At 27.1% G+C, this 13,701-nt stretch overlaps 2 protein-coding genes across 2 annotated transcripts; one reads left to right on the plus strand and one right to left on the minus strand.

Annotated features, from left to right (window-relative positions):
* The first annotated feature begins 7,414 nt into the window (after positions 1-7,414).
* On the plus strand, positions 7,415-9,568 carry LOC132944726 (piggyBac transposable element-derived protein 3-like). Its single transcript, XM_061014207.1, has 2 exons — positions 7,415-8,571; positions 8,659-9,568. Exons 1-2 carry the CDS (start codon positions 7,415-7,417, stop codon positions 9,566-9,568), a joined length of 2,067 nt encoding a protein of 688 aa, XP_060870190.1.
* A 983-nt stretch (positions 9,569-10,551) lies between these two features.
* Positions 10,552-12,694, minus strand: LOC132944732 (zinc finger MYM-type protein 1-like). Its single transcript, XM_061014216.1, has 8 exons — positions 12,578-12,694; positions 12,342-12,509; positions 11,883-12,068; positions 11,495-11,771; positions 11,192-11,387; positions 10,997-11,106; positions 10,785-10,933; positions 10,552-10,662 (listed from the first exon to the last, which is right to left on the minus strand). Exons 1-8 carry the CDS (start codon positions 12,692-12,694, stop codon positions 10,552-10,554), a joined length of 1,314 nt encoding a protein of 437 aa, XP_060870199.1.
* Between the last annotated feature and the right edge of the window lie 1,007 nt (positions 12,695-13,701).

Consider the following 13,701-nt stretch of genomic DNA (forward strand, 5'->3'; position numbering starts at 1 on the left):
GTATGGAAAATCTGATCCATACATAATATAAATATAATAGGTATCACATCAGGTATTATTTAATATCTATTGACATCATATCATTCTAACACTGCTGTAGTCTATAAAAAATTATTGGTTCGAATTCTACGGTTGGATAAACACCTAATATTTTAATAATTATATCAAATAATATTATAAAACATTAAAGAAATTAAATTGAGGTTGAGATAATGTTGTTTTTTTCAATATAAGATTATGGTAACCTTAATTATGTGGCTAAAAACGTTTTTGTAATGTTTTAAATTTTTTTGACAATATTTTGGAAACGTTTACTATTCATTTTACAATATTTTGATGTATTTTTAATATATGTAATTGCTTTCGGTAATCTGTACCTATATATTGTGTGACGTATAATAAATACACATATTTGTTTGCCCACTTTTACGTTTACTATTTAAGTATTAATTAATCATACAAAAAAATAAATACCTACCTAGGTACCTAAATTAAAGTTATTCACTATTTTGTAAAATCCAAGATATACTTATATTCCTATAGTATGTTACTGACATAACTTCATATTTTGTCATAGGTGTACTAAAAAAATGCAGATTAAAAAAGGTGGGTAAGTGGATGTCACTCTGCTGTACAGTAGGTGACAAGTGGGTCACTGTAATGGATGGTGATAAATTTGAATTCAATGATATAATACCATAGATAAGAAAAACAATTCTGAGCGAAAACGGTCAGTCAGCCTATGATATTACCAAGTATAATTGATGATATTATTGTGAATAAAGTAATTTATATATAACCTATTTACATGAAACCTTGTTTTAAATTTTCAATCCTTAGCTATAAAAGTTGAACATTTTATACATTTTCAACTACAAAATAATTATAACATTTTAAGTTTGATACATTTTGTCAACATTTGAACTTTAAATGCTTATAAAAAAAAATTGTGCATATTATGTATTTTTAATATTTTTCAACCGCTGTTGTAACATTATATCAGGAGCCTTGCATTAAATGTTCACGTTTTTTTTACCCAACAAATAACATTTTATTGATATTTATAGGAAAAAAAACTAAAAAAATTGAAAACTGACTATGTCCGTAAACAGCTCAAAAAGAGTATATTAGTTTATAAATTTTATCGTGTATAGAAAATACTAATATAAACATTCAGTGAAATTTTCAAGTATCTGCAATCATTTGTTTTTTAATTACAACAAAATAAGAAAATCGTTACATAAAAAATCGAGTGAATATTAAATGTTGTAAAAATATGAATTTTAAACGCTCATAAAAATTTAATTTCACTTTCTTGTAGATATTTTTTTCTTGATAAAGGAAGACAAACTTATGAGGAATCTTGTATTATATTTTCAAATCTTAGATTTAAAAAGAAAATTTTTTATGAATTTCTAACTCAAAATAATTTGCAAATGTTCGTCATTTTTACGTATTTGAGCAATATTTGAACTTTAAATGCTTATAAAAAAAAATCGTGACTATGGATTTTAATTTTTTCATCTGCCTTTGGGACAATAACCTAGAAGCCTTCTATAAAATTTTCAAGCTTTTTTAACGAACAAATAAAATTTTATTGATATTAATAGAAAAAAAAAACTAAAATAAATGGAAACTGAAAATGTTCGTAAACAGCTCAAAATAAGTCAAAATGTTACGGTGTATAGACAATGCTAATAAAAACATTCAGTCAAAATTGTATACGATCATTTGTTTTAGAGTTGCACCAAAAACCAAAATCGATTTTCTTAAAAACAGATTTTGCGTAAAAATGTCCGTTTTTTCTTAATTTTTCTTTTGTTTTTCACGTCGCTTTTGAAAACTACTGAGAAATGTTTACTTTTGCCTCTCCAAAGTACCAACTAGGTTCACTTTCCTATCAGAAAAGTTATAGCTGAAGAAAATCCAAGCCTTTTTACTGTCCTAAAAGGTGACGACAGACACAAAAAAAAAAAAATAAAAAAAAAAACACACATCATTGTAAAATCAATACATTCATCGCTTCGCTCAGAATCTAAAAATAATTAGAAACTGGTGAATTATCAATAATTTTGTTCGTATAATTTATTGAATAGAAAACAAAAATAATTTTTTCTTAATTTGTTTATAATAAATATATTTCAAAATAGTTGTTAATATACTAACTACTATTAATTTGATTGGAATGTTAGTAATGAGTACTAATGACTAATAACTCTAAGATTTCTATTAATAACTACATAAAGATCACCAAAATAGGTATTTAATTTGTAAATATTTTTCAACTTACTTATAGAAATAAGTAAAAAAGGTAGCCAGATTTATATTGTTGTCCCTGCTATACCGTTGAATAAATTGGAATCCTTCTTCTATTTTATTAGGTGGTAATAAGGCTAAAGCAGCTGTCATTTTAATACATATTTGAGTCATTTCATTTGTTTTTTTTACATATCACCTATTTTGGTGATCTTTATGTAGTTATTAATAGAAATCTTAGAGTTATAGTCATTATACAGATATAATATAATATATATGTATATAATATTTATTTTGAATCAATAAGTCCAATCCGAATTTCTTACTCAAACTGGGACTTTGTGACATACGTCAACCTTACTATTTACGATAATAAATTTCAATACCTCACGGGATTACTTCCAATACACTAGCGACATATGCACACACCGTAAAGATCAGGAAGAAGAGACTCTAAATAATGTCTGTATCACATTTTTACAAACCACCCGATCATTCATGAAATAGAATTAAATTTTAACTCTGTAATGAAAATCTTAGCACCCAGTAGAAAAACTTCAGAATATCTGTCTAGACGAAATCGGGGTCTAATTAACGCAGTAGGTAGGCTAACAAAAGTCCTCTTCGGCATTTGTTCAGATGAAGACGCAGAATTCTTCTATTCAAAAATCCCAAATGTAAAAGAATCCAACCAAAAATCATTACATCTGGCACAAGAACAATTACGTATTGTGTCATCAGTTGTACAAGACGTGAACTTCACGATTTACGATTTAGTAACAGATTCTCTGAAAACCAAATCAATTATCCAAAAACTTTCCAAACAATCCACACGCATGTTAAACGCAATCGATATTCTAAACGCTAAAAATCTATTCGTACTACTACATTAGTCATCCTGTTAAATCAGTTTGCGTGGGAAACACAGAACCTCCAAACAATAATTAATTTCGCTTTAAATGGATTGATGCACACTAGTGTTTATGCACCCTCAGAACTTTATCACGAAATAAAGGAAATTCAACTTACGTTACCCCCAACTTTAGAACTCCCTGTTGTAGAATAACATTTAGACCTTTCTGAACTCTTTAGAGCATCAACTTTAAGTGTAGTGTGTCTACAGCAGACCCTCATGTTTGTAGCAAGAATACCGTTATTGTCAAACATACCGGCGGTCATCATAACCACACACTTACCGTTCATAACCGCACATTTTACACCGTTCAATACCGCACACATTTATTCTATTGTTAAAAAGGGAAATTTGAAAGGTCGATAGTTCAAAACCGCACACATTTGATTGACAAGTAAAAATTAAACATATTTTATTGTTACAAAAAATAATTCAATATATAATTAAATTGAAATAAACTTACATCCTAATGTTTTTAAATAATCAATTAAACTAATTTCGTTGTTAACAAAATGATCATATATTTTTAAAATCGATTTATTTTCTTTCTTCCTACATACTTTGCGTGTACGATTCACGTTGCCGTTTAGTATGAGTCGAAATTTGGTTTCAGTAATTATCTGTTGTTGTTTTAACACATACATCTAAAAAAATTAAAATAAACAAAAAAAAATCAATGATAACTAAAATTGCATGTTATGACAATCAAATTTTGTCATATTATTCATTATTTGGGTTCAAACAAAAACATTTATTTTCAGATATTTTGAGTTACTGTGTTATAATAGGTGAAGAATTAAAATGTATGAACTGTTTCATTCCATACATTTTAGGTTTTTACATTTATGCTGATCTTATTTATTTAATTACTGTTTTGTAATATTATATAATATCATTTTTTAAAAACATTTTATGTTGTTCTTTTTACAGACTCAATCAGATAATCAGTTAAATTTACAAGTATACAACAGTGCTCCGGAAAAAGACATAGACAACTGTTTGGGTATTTGGCTGTCTCTTGCACCTTTATTATTAATAAAAAGAAGCAAAAAATCTCAAATAATAACTATATTTTTTATCAATAAGTATTTTGGCTCTTAATTAGGAACCTATACAATAAATGTATTCTATTATAATATAAATAATATTTAAAAAATAAAGGACCATTTTTTTTATTATTTTGTTAATTGTTAATATAGTAAATTATTTCCTTTTCAGAAATGAAAAAAGGGTAGTTGGTTTCAAGAAAAATAATAATTTTAATATATTTAAATAGGTATTCAATGTATGGAAAATCTGATCCATACATAATATAAATATAATAGGTATCACATCAGGTATTATTTAATATCTATTGACATTATATCATTCTAACACTGCTGTAGTCTATAAAAAATTATTGGTTTGAATTCTACGGTTGGATAAACACCTAATATTTTAATAATTATATCAAATAATATTATAAAACATTAAAGAAATTAAATTGAGGTTGAGATAATGTTGTTTTTTTCAATATAAGATTATGGTAACCTTAATTATGTGGCTAAAAACGTTTTTGTAATGTTTTAAATTTTTTTGACAATATTTTGGAAACGTTTACTATTCATTTTACAATATTTTGATGTATTTTTAATATATGTAATTGCTTTCGGTAATCTGTACCTATATATTGTGTGACGTATAATAAATACACATATTTGTTTGCCCACTTTTACGTTTACTATTTAAGTATTAATTAATCATACAAAAAAATAAATACCTACCTAGGTACCTAAATTAAAGTTATTCACTATTTTGTAAAATCCAAGATATACTTATATTCCTATAGTATGTTACTGACATAACTTCATATTTTGTCATAGGTGTACTAAAAAAATGCAGATTAAAAAAGGTGGGTAAGTGGATGTCACTCTGCTGTACAGTAGGTGACAAGTGGGTCACTGTAATGGATGGTGATAAATTTGAATTCAATGATATAATACCATAGATAAGAAAAACAATTCTGAGCGAAAACGGTCAGTCAGCCTATGATATTACCATAGGCGCAAATAGGGAGTTACATTGGCGGGGGCTCAAGCCCTTTAATATATTCAACAAAAATTCCCCACCCCCCCCCCCTTTCACACCAAATAAAAACATTACTATTTTTTTTTTTTTATTAGCTACTAGTATAAAATGATTACTTATTAATGCACATATTATATTTATTATTAACTAGATAATTGGTTACAATATTAAATTTATTCTTCTGTTGGATTTGGCGAAGTCATTTAAAACTGAGACGCTATCAATATTGATATCTTTTTCTATATTAATTATCCCTAAACTGCTAAATCTTTCTTGGAGCATCGTTGATCGCATCCATGTTTTCAACCTCCTCATTGCGGAAAATGACCTTTCACAAGTAGCGGAATTGATTGGCAAAGTTATTGCTACATTAAATAATTTATAATAATTTGGAAAGATTTGTTTGGTATTCAATGAGTTTAAGTGATTTTGCAGAACTTCCAAATCAACATTAACTTTCAAGACATTTTTGATAACCATCATTTCTGATCTTAAAGAATCTTTGGAAACACCGAATAAATCCTAAAAGTTATTATTTACAAATTAATTTTCAAAAGTATACGGTAAATAAAAAGTAGATTCGAACATTCAATAACATTGTTTAGCACAATTTATTAATATAAATACATTATAAATTAATATTAGATTTAGTGTTTATAAAAATAAATACTTCTAATAATTCTCATATTACCTTATAATGATTAATGAATTGTAAACTTTCATTAAAGTTCAATTTTAAAAAGTTGTCTACAGATTGGGCTATTTTCATACTTTCTGGTGAAAACCGTTTTTCCATATTGACAATAATAGTATCAAGTATAGGATAAAAACAATGCATTTTCCAATAATTTTTAACTATTGAAGTACCCATTGGTACATCATTAACACGGTCTTCTTCTGCCGAAGTAGTTGATAGTACAGCATACTGTTGTAAATATGTAGGTTCCCTTCTACGACGTTTAGAGCCACCTGAATTAATTAAAATTATATCAATAATTTGAATCATAAATTTATTTTATTTTAATAGGTATTATTATAATAACACACCTTGTGAAGGAATATCCAATGACACATCATGTTCTTCACAAAATATAGTAATATCATTCCACAGATTATCAAAATATACATCTGAACGGTTATTTTTCAGAGTATCAATCACACCACATACTAATGAACTAGATTTTCCAAGAGTTGTAGACTTTGATTGCAATTGAGTACTTAGAATATTAATAATTTTTAAAACATCATTAAGAACAAACAAATATACCACAAATTTCCCATTTTTTAGTGTAGACTGAAGACCTATTGCTTGGGCAACATCTTTATCTTTTTGTTATTCTATTTCTTCATCAAGAATATATAGAATAGGTTTAAAATTTGTGATGACTGAGTTACAACTCTTATAACGGCAGACCCATCGAGTATCTGATAACTGTGGGATTTTTGTTTTTTTAACCCTTAACTTGACGCTGTATCCTAAAAGATACACGTAATTGAGTCAATTTTGATTTTAAAAACAATATTTATTTTCTCCATGAAACTGTTGTACATTTTTCTAAATATTCCAAAGAGTTTATATTTATTATATCGTTTGATTATAGCTAAAATTGATTATTCTGTTATCATTCATCTCAGATGTGGATTAGTGTTATTATCTGTTTGTGATCTACTGCGACTTTAGAGTGCTATAAGTCATTGAATATATGCGGCAATAATCTGAAACTGGTAGTATTTATTCAGGTAATCCTCGTTATCATTTTAATATAATAAAATGTTAGGTTATAATGCTCGAATATTGTTTTTTTTTTGATTGATATTTTATGTATCCAATAAGATACATTGCTCAGTTACCACATGTATAGCGTTGTATCCAATAAGATACAATGCTCAGCTGCCTCATCTATAACTTTGTATCCAATAAGATACAATGCTTAGTTGCCTCATTCTTATTGTTGTATATAAAAAGATACAGAACTTTAGATTCTGAAATAACGTATTAAATATTAATTAATAGTACCTATAATAATAATTATTATTTTTGTATTTCTGTTTTACTATTACGAAATTATTTATCTAAAGTATGTTATTATTTTATGTATTAACATTTCTACTTATCATTATACAAGCCACGTGAATAAATAAATAATAAAATCAATATTTAATTTTTATTAGGTAATTATGTATAGAAATAAAAAAATTATTTCGTCTCGAAGTTTGCGGCTTTTGAAATCTGTTCTTCCTCCATTGGATTCAGAAGATTCTGAAACTGAAGATGAGACTGAATTATCATTAAAAAAGAAATTAAATACCCCCACCGTGACTGTTTTAGACTATTCTGATAGCAGTACACACTCTTCAAGTCCTCCAAGTGGTGCTTCTGAACTAGAGAACTATCTCTACGATATCGATGATTTTCCCATGTTTGATGAATTAGGTACGGACATCAACAATTATATAAATTTACCAACTACAAGTTACAATGATACTTTGGCTGAAGTTTCTATTTCTACTTCTAATTCTATTTTAGATTTGCCTAATGTTGAACGAAATAATATGATTGATAATCCGATTAATTTAAGTATCGTCGAAAATATATTAGATCTTTCTTCTCCAAATAATTTTCAATCAGTTGATTTACATTCTGATTCAGACTTATTGATTGTTCAAAGAAAATCGGGTAGATTAGCTCAAATGTCCTATGTGGAACCAATGTCGGTATCTTCAGTATATGTTGAATCTGTTGAACCTCCTCCATTATCCACACTTAGAAACAAAACCAAAAAAATGATACGAAAAAAAATGACTTTTAAATGGACAAAACAGTTTAAATTTCCTGTTGATTTACCTCCGTTTAGGTATTCTTCTATACCTCAAAATATTTCAACTCCTTACCAATATTTCAAAATGTTTCTTACAGATGACATTTTAGAACTCATATCAAAGCACACTAACATATATAGTTCCCAAAAACTTGATAAGTCTTTAGAAACAACAGTAGAAGAAATAAAGCACTATATTGGAATTGAAGTACTTATGGGAATCGTAGCAATGCCAGCCTATACTGATTATTGGTCAGCCGACTTAAGATACAGTCAAATTGCAGATACCATGCCTCTAAAACGTTATCAAATGCTACGTCGATATATTCATTTTGTTGATAACGAAACAGTTGATACTTCTGACCGTTTTTATAAAGTAAGACCAATTTTAGAAGGTATAAGAAAAAATTGTTTGTCGATTGAACAGAGTAAACAGTTTTCAATAGATGAGATGATGATTACTTATAAAGGGACCAAAGCTGGTTCCAGAAGACAGTATATAAAAATCAAACCAAAAAAATGGGGTTTTAAATTTTTTGTAAGAGCTGGAATTGATGGTTTTGTGCATGATTTTTTTCCATACGCGGGTGAAACAACATTTAGAACAGAATCATTCTCAGAATATGAAGAAACATATTTTGGGTTAGGACAAAAAGTTGTTCTCCAACTTTGTAAAACCATTTCGGATAAACCACTTACAGCTGTTTACTTTGACAATTGGTTTACATCACTGGAACTTGTGACGTATTTAAGAAAAAAGTTCGGAATTTTAAGCCTTGGAACAATACAACAAAATAGACTGCGTGGATGTGATATCATAAATGACAAAGATTTACTAAAAAAAGGAAGAGGAAGTTTTGAAATGAGGTGTGATAATAAAAAAAAAATTTCTGTTGTAAAATGGGCAGACAACAAATGTGTAACACTGGTAAGTTCATTTGTACCTGTAAATGAACAACCGTCTTCAGTTCGTCGCTATGATAAAAATATGAAAGCTAAAATTCCTATTAATTGTCCAACAATAATTAAAGAGTATAACTCTAAGATGGGTGGTGTTGATTTAGCTGATATGCTAGTATCTTTATATCGTACTGGTCTAAAATCTCATCGTTGGTATTTGGCTGTATTTTCACAGTTATTGGACATATCTGTCAACAATGCGTGGTTATTATATAGGCGTGAATTTGAAGAGTTAAATAATGATTTAAACGTTAAATATATGCCATTAAAACAATTTAGAACCGCAATAGCTAAAACTCTTATTAACCAAAGAAAACCTGGCAGACCAATAAAAGAATTGCTAACTAATCCACGAATTCAGAAATTACCCAGGTCAAGGCCTACAGATGATGTACGCTTGGATAACGAAGACCATTTACCCAAAAAAATTAAAAAAGGACGATGTATGTTGTGCCCCAAAGGTCAGACGGTTTATAGTTGTACTAAATGTAACGTGAGACTTTGTACTCTTGACGAAAGAAACTGTTTCTACACTTATCATAAGCAGAAATAAGTGCAATACAATTATATTTTAATGTTGTTGTTTTCTTTATATATATTATTTAATTAATTTTGTTTTGAAAGATTTTAAACATGATTTTTCTAATTTCTAAATTTGTATATACGTTAAAACAGTATGGTTGTTTAACTATTTTTTAGTTTTATTTTGAGAGAATTGTTATCTTTTGTGCATTATTTTATTTACTAAGTAGGTATATAAAATAATATATTCATTAACTGTTATGTATTATTATAATTTTTTTTTAAATTGTTCCTAATGATGAAAGAAACTGTTCCTACACTTAACATAAATAGTAACGAGTGACATACAATTATATTTTTATGCGGTTGTTTTCTTGATATTTATTAATTAATTAATTTTGTTTTGAAAGATTTTAAATATGATTTTTCTAATTTCAAAATTATAATAACTTTAAATTTTTATATACGTTAAAACAGTATGATTTTATAATTATTTTTTAGTTTTATTTTAAAAAATTGTTTTTGTTTGTATACAATATTATATATGTACATTATTTACCAAGTAGATAAAAAAATAATATATTCATTAACTGTAATGAATTATTATAGTTTTTTTTACATTTTTCCAATTGAAAAGCATTAAAAACAATATTTTTTTGACTTTTTACTACCTAGTTTTACTTAGTATTTTTTTAGTAATAAAACTTAGAATAGACATAATCAAGTGATGTACACTAATGGATACTAGATTCAAAATGAGGAATTCATAGTGAGGTATCCATTAAGATACAAAAATAAAATATCGTTTACGAGGTAGTGTATCTTAAAAGACACGAAATTGAAAACAGCTTCTTTGAGGTGATGTATCTTTAAAGATATACATTTCCACTCAAAATATCTCAAAAACTAAAGTTACTTTTTTAAAAATAAGGTCAAAAATGAACTTTACGGGTTTTAATTATTATAAAAAGTGATAGTTTGGAATTTTATTGCAATATTTTTGTTTCTGCCAAGTTAAGGGTTAACTCCTAGATTTTCTTGAATGTCAGTCATTTTTTTATTTTTCGTAGGTTGACTAAAATGAACAGACAACGCTTCCAAGCCATTAAATAAATTCCGTGCGTCCTAAAATTAAATTTTAAAATACTTTATGTCATATAATTTTTATTAAAGCACAGAATTTAATACTCCATAACTGAAATAAATATGCATACATTTGTTACATTTATAAATATATTTGATCTCACCTTTAAATGTTTACACATATCAATGACCACAAGGTTTAATTTGTGTGCCATACAGTGTACATAAATAGCTTGAGGACGTATTTCTTTAAGCTTAGCCTGAACTCCACCAGTATGACCCGACATCACGCTAGCACCGTCATATGATTGACCTATTATATTAATTTTGTTCAAGTTCAAAGAATTTAAAAACTGTAATAGAACACCAATTAAACTGTCAGCATTTTGACTTTGAGATACATCTAAAAATCCAACAAATCGTTCCTCTACTTTAAGGTTTTTTGGGTAACGAACACACACAGCTAACTGTTCTTCCTTGTGGCATCTAGAATTTTTTTTTTATAAAACAATTATCAAAATGTAGCTTAAGACTAGTTAAGTAAATAAACAATATAATATTAAGACATTACCGAGCTTCATCACACGAAACGCTATACATTCCAGCACTTATTATATCTTCAACAATAGTATTCCTTACATGTTTAGCGCATATCTCAATGATTTCATTTTGTATTAACCAACTTGTATGATTTGTTGGTTTAGCATAATTTAAAGCAAAAGTTGGATTATACTTTGCCATTAGTTTGCATGCTTCTTTTAAGTTACCTACAGTAAACATGATAAATAATATAAATAGGTATGTAATTAATTAACATTAGTTAGGTACTTTTATAAATAAAAAAAATATATGGTTTTAAAATCGCCCAATTCACCTTGATTCAAAGATGTTTCATTTTCAATATGACCTCTAAATGCTACTCCTTGATGTGCCAAAAATAATATGATATCAATTAATGTTAGCATGTAATCTCTATTTTCTAATATTTTATCACGGTGTGCATTTGTAACTAATGTATGAACAGAACCAGTAGTTTTAGATTGGATATGTGCATGCCACCTTGTCATACAAGTCAAATGGTACTGACAACTAGAATGCAACTCCAACTTTGATTTAGTATATTTCAATCCTATTCCTCTAGAGCCAAAAATCTACAAAATTAATATTTAGTATGTTTATATAAATAAATAATCTACAAAAATGAACATATATATATGTATATATGTATCAAAATAGTTTAAGAATAGTCATTAAACACTTACTTTTTTGCAATTTCTAAATCCTTTAGTTGAAAATTCCATGTTAGCTACAGTTCTAGACCCGAAAATTCTACAAGGATAGCAAAATATAGCGTCCTCAACCACACTATACTCTATCCAATCAAAACAAGTATATACTGTAGGAGAAAAACCTCTTTTTTGTGAACCAAATTGTGTCTGAGGGTATTTCTATACAGAAGAATAAAATTATTGATTATTATTTAATAATCATTAGTTTTAAAACTTGTGCTACAAATTCTATGTTAGAAGATATAAATATATTAGAAACACTATAATGTATATTTTATAGGTAGGTAATATACTATTATATTTATTATTTTAATATTTTAAAATAAAATAAAAAATACAAATAAATACAGCCTAAAATATCTAATTATTGTACTGCACAATTTAGCATCAAACTTATAATAACTAGGTATATAATTAAATTGTAAAACTTACTTCTAATATAGGTTTAGCAGGACCTGAATCGATATCACCTAAATCATTTACCCTGGTATTTGACTGAAAACTATTAATTTGTGGATCTGTGCAGGTCTGTGAGTTTGATAGTAGATTTGCATTTTCTTCTAGTAACGTTGTAACGCTTCCAGATCCAAATGAATCAACCTTTCAAAATGTGAAATGTTAATTTAAATAAAAAAAATTAAAAATGTTAAAGAATGCTAGGTACTTACAACTCTGGACGATGACTGTAGAATACCATCATTGTTTTCTTTGATATCTTTTTCAGTAGGAGTACTTGATACACTTTTTTTTATATTAAAAATGCTAAATACTGATTTCTTATCCATGATTCAAATCGTTTTTAATGTTATAATATGAAGTAACTTGTTTATAACAAACGTTTTTAAAAATAACATTAACACTGACACTGGCTATTATAGTTACAATGTTATATTAAAATAAATACTATAAGTATAGTGTTATACTGACAAACTAGACAAACTGTCAACTGTCCACTGAAGACTGAATACTAATAGAAATAGACAATAGTGCGTACAGTCCGTACAAACATATAATAACATAATTTTCTATGGTATAGACTAGATACGTTGAGAAAATGTGCCAATAAGTAATAAGTAATAACAACTGACAAGACAGCAATAAACTTATAACTAATGTCTAATAATAGTAATTAGTAATGAATTATTGATTTTACAATGATGTGTGTTTTTTTTTTATTTTTTTTTTTTTTGTGTCTGTCGTCACCTTTTAGGACAGTAAAAAGGCTTGGATTTTCTTCAGCTATAACTTTTCTGATAGGAAAGTGAACCTAGTTGGTACTTTGGAGAGGCAAAAGTAAACATTTCTCAGTAGTTTTCAAAAGCGACGTGAAAAACAAAAGAAAAATTAAGAAAAAACGGACATTTTTACGCAAAATCTGTTTTTAAGAAAATCGATTTTGGTTTTTGGTGCAACTCTAAAACAAATGATCGTATACAATTTTGACTGAATGTTTTTATTAGCATTGTCTATACACCGTAACATTTTGACTTATTTTGAGCTGTTTACGAACATTTTCAGTTTCCATTTATTTTAGTTTTTTTTTCTATTAATATCAATAAAATTTTATTTGTTCGTTAAAAAAGCTTGAAAATTTTATAGAAGGCTTCTAGGTTATTGTCCCAAAGGCAGATGAAAAAATTAAAATCCATAGTCACGATTTTTTTTTATAAGCATTTAAAGTTCAAATATTGCTCAAATACGTAAAAATGACGAACATTTGCAAATTATTTTGAGTTAGAAATTCATAAAAAATTTTCTTTTTAAATCTAAGATTTGAAAATATAATACAAGA

The sequence above is a fragment of the Metopolophium dirhodum genome, chromosome 1 (assembly GCF_019925205.1).
Source record: "Metopolophium dirhodum isolate CAU chromosome 1, ASM1992520v1, whole genome shotgun sequence".
Lineage (NCBI taxonomy): Eukaryota > Metazoa > Arthropoda > Insecta > Hemiptera > Aphididae > Metopolophium > Metopolophium dirhodum.

What these genes read in the sequence shown, in the direction of transcription:
- LOC132944726 (XM_061014207.1), top strand. Translation starts at nt 7,415, where the DNA reads ATGTATAGAAATAAAAAAATTATTTCGTCTCGAAGTTTGCGGCTTTTG. An exon ending in TATATAAAAATCAAACCAAA is followed by an intron (nt 8,572 to 8,658) that starts AAAATGGGGTTT and finishes AACAACATTTAG; the next exon opens with AACAGAATCATTCTCAGAAT.
- LOC132944732 (XM_061014216.1), bottom strand. Translation starts at nt 12,694, where the DNA reads ATGGATAAGAAATCAGTATTTAGCATTTTTAATATAAAAAAAAGTGTA. An exon ending in CTGCTAAACCTATATTAGAA is followed by an intron (nt 12,069 to 12,341) that starts GTAAGTTTTACA and finishes TCTTCTGTATAG; the next exon opens with AAATACCCTCAGACACAATT. An exon ending in TGAAACATCTTTGAATCAAG is followed by an intron (nt 11,388 to 11,494) that starts GTGAATTGGGCG and finishes TGTTTACTGTAG; the next exon opens with GTAACTTAAAAGAAGCATGC.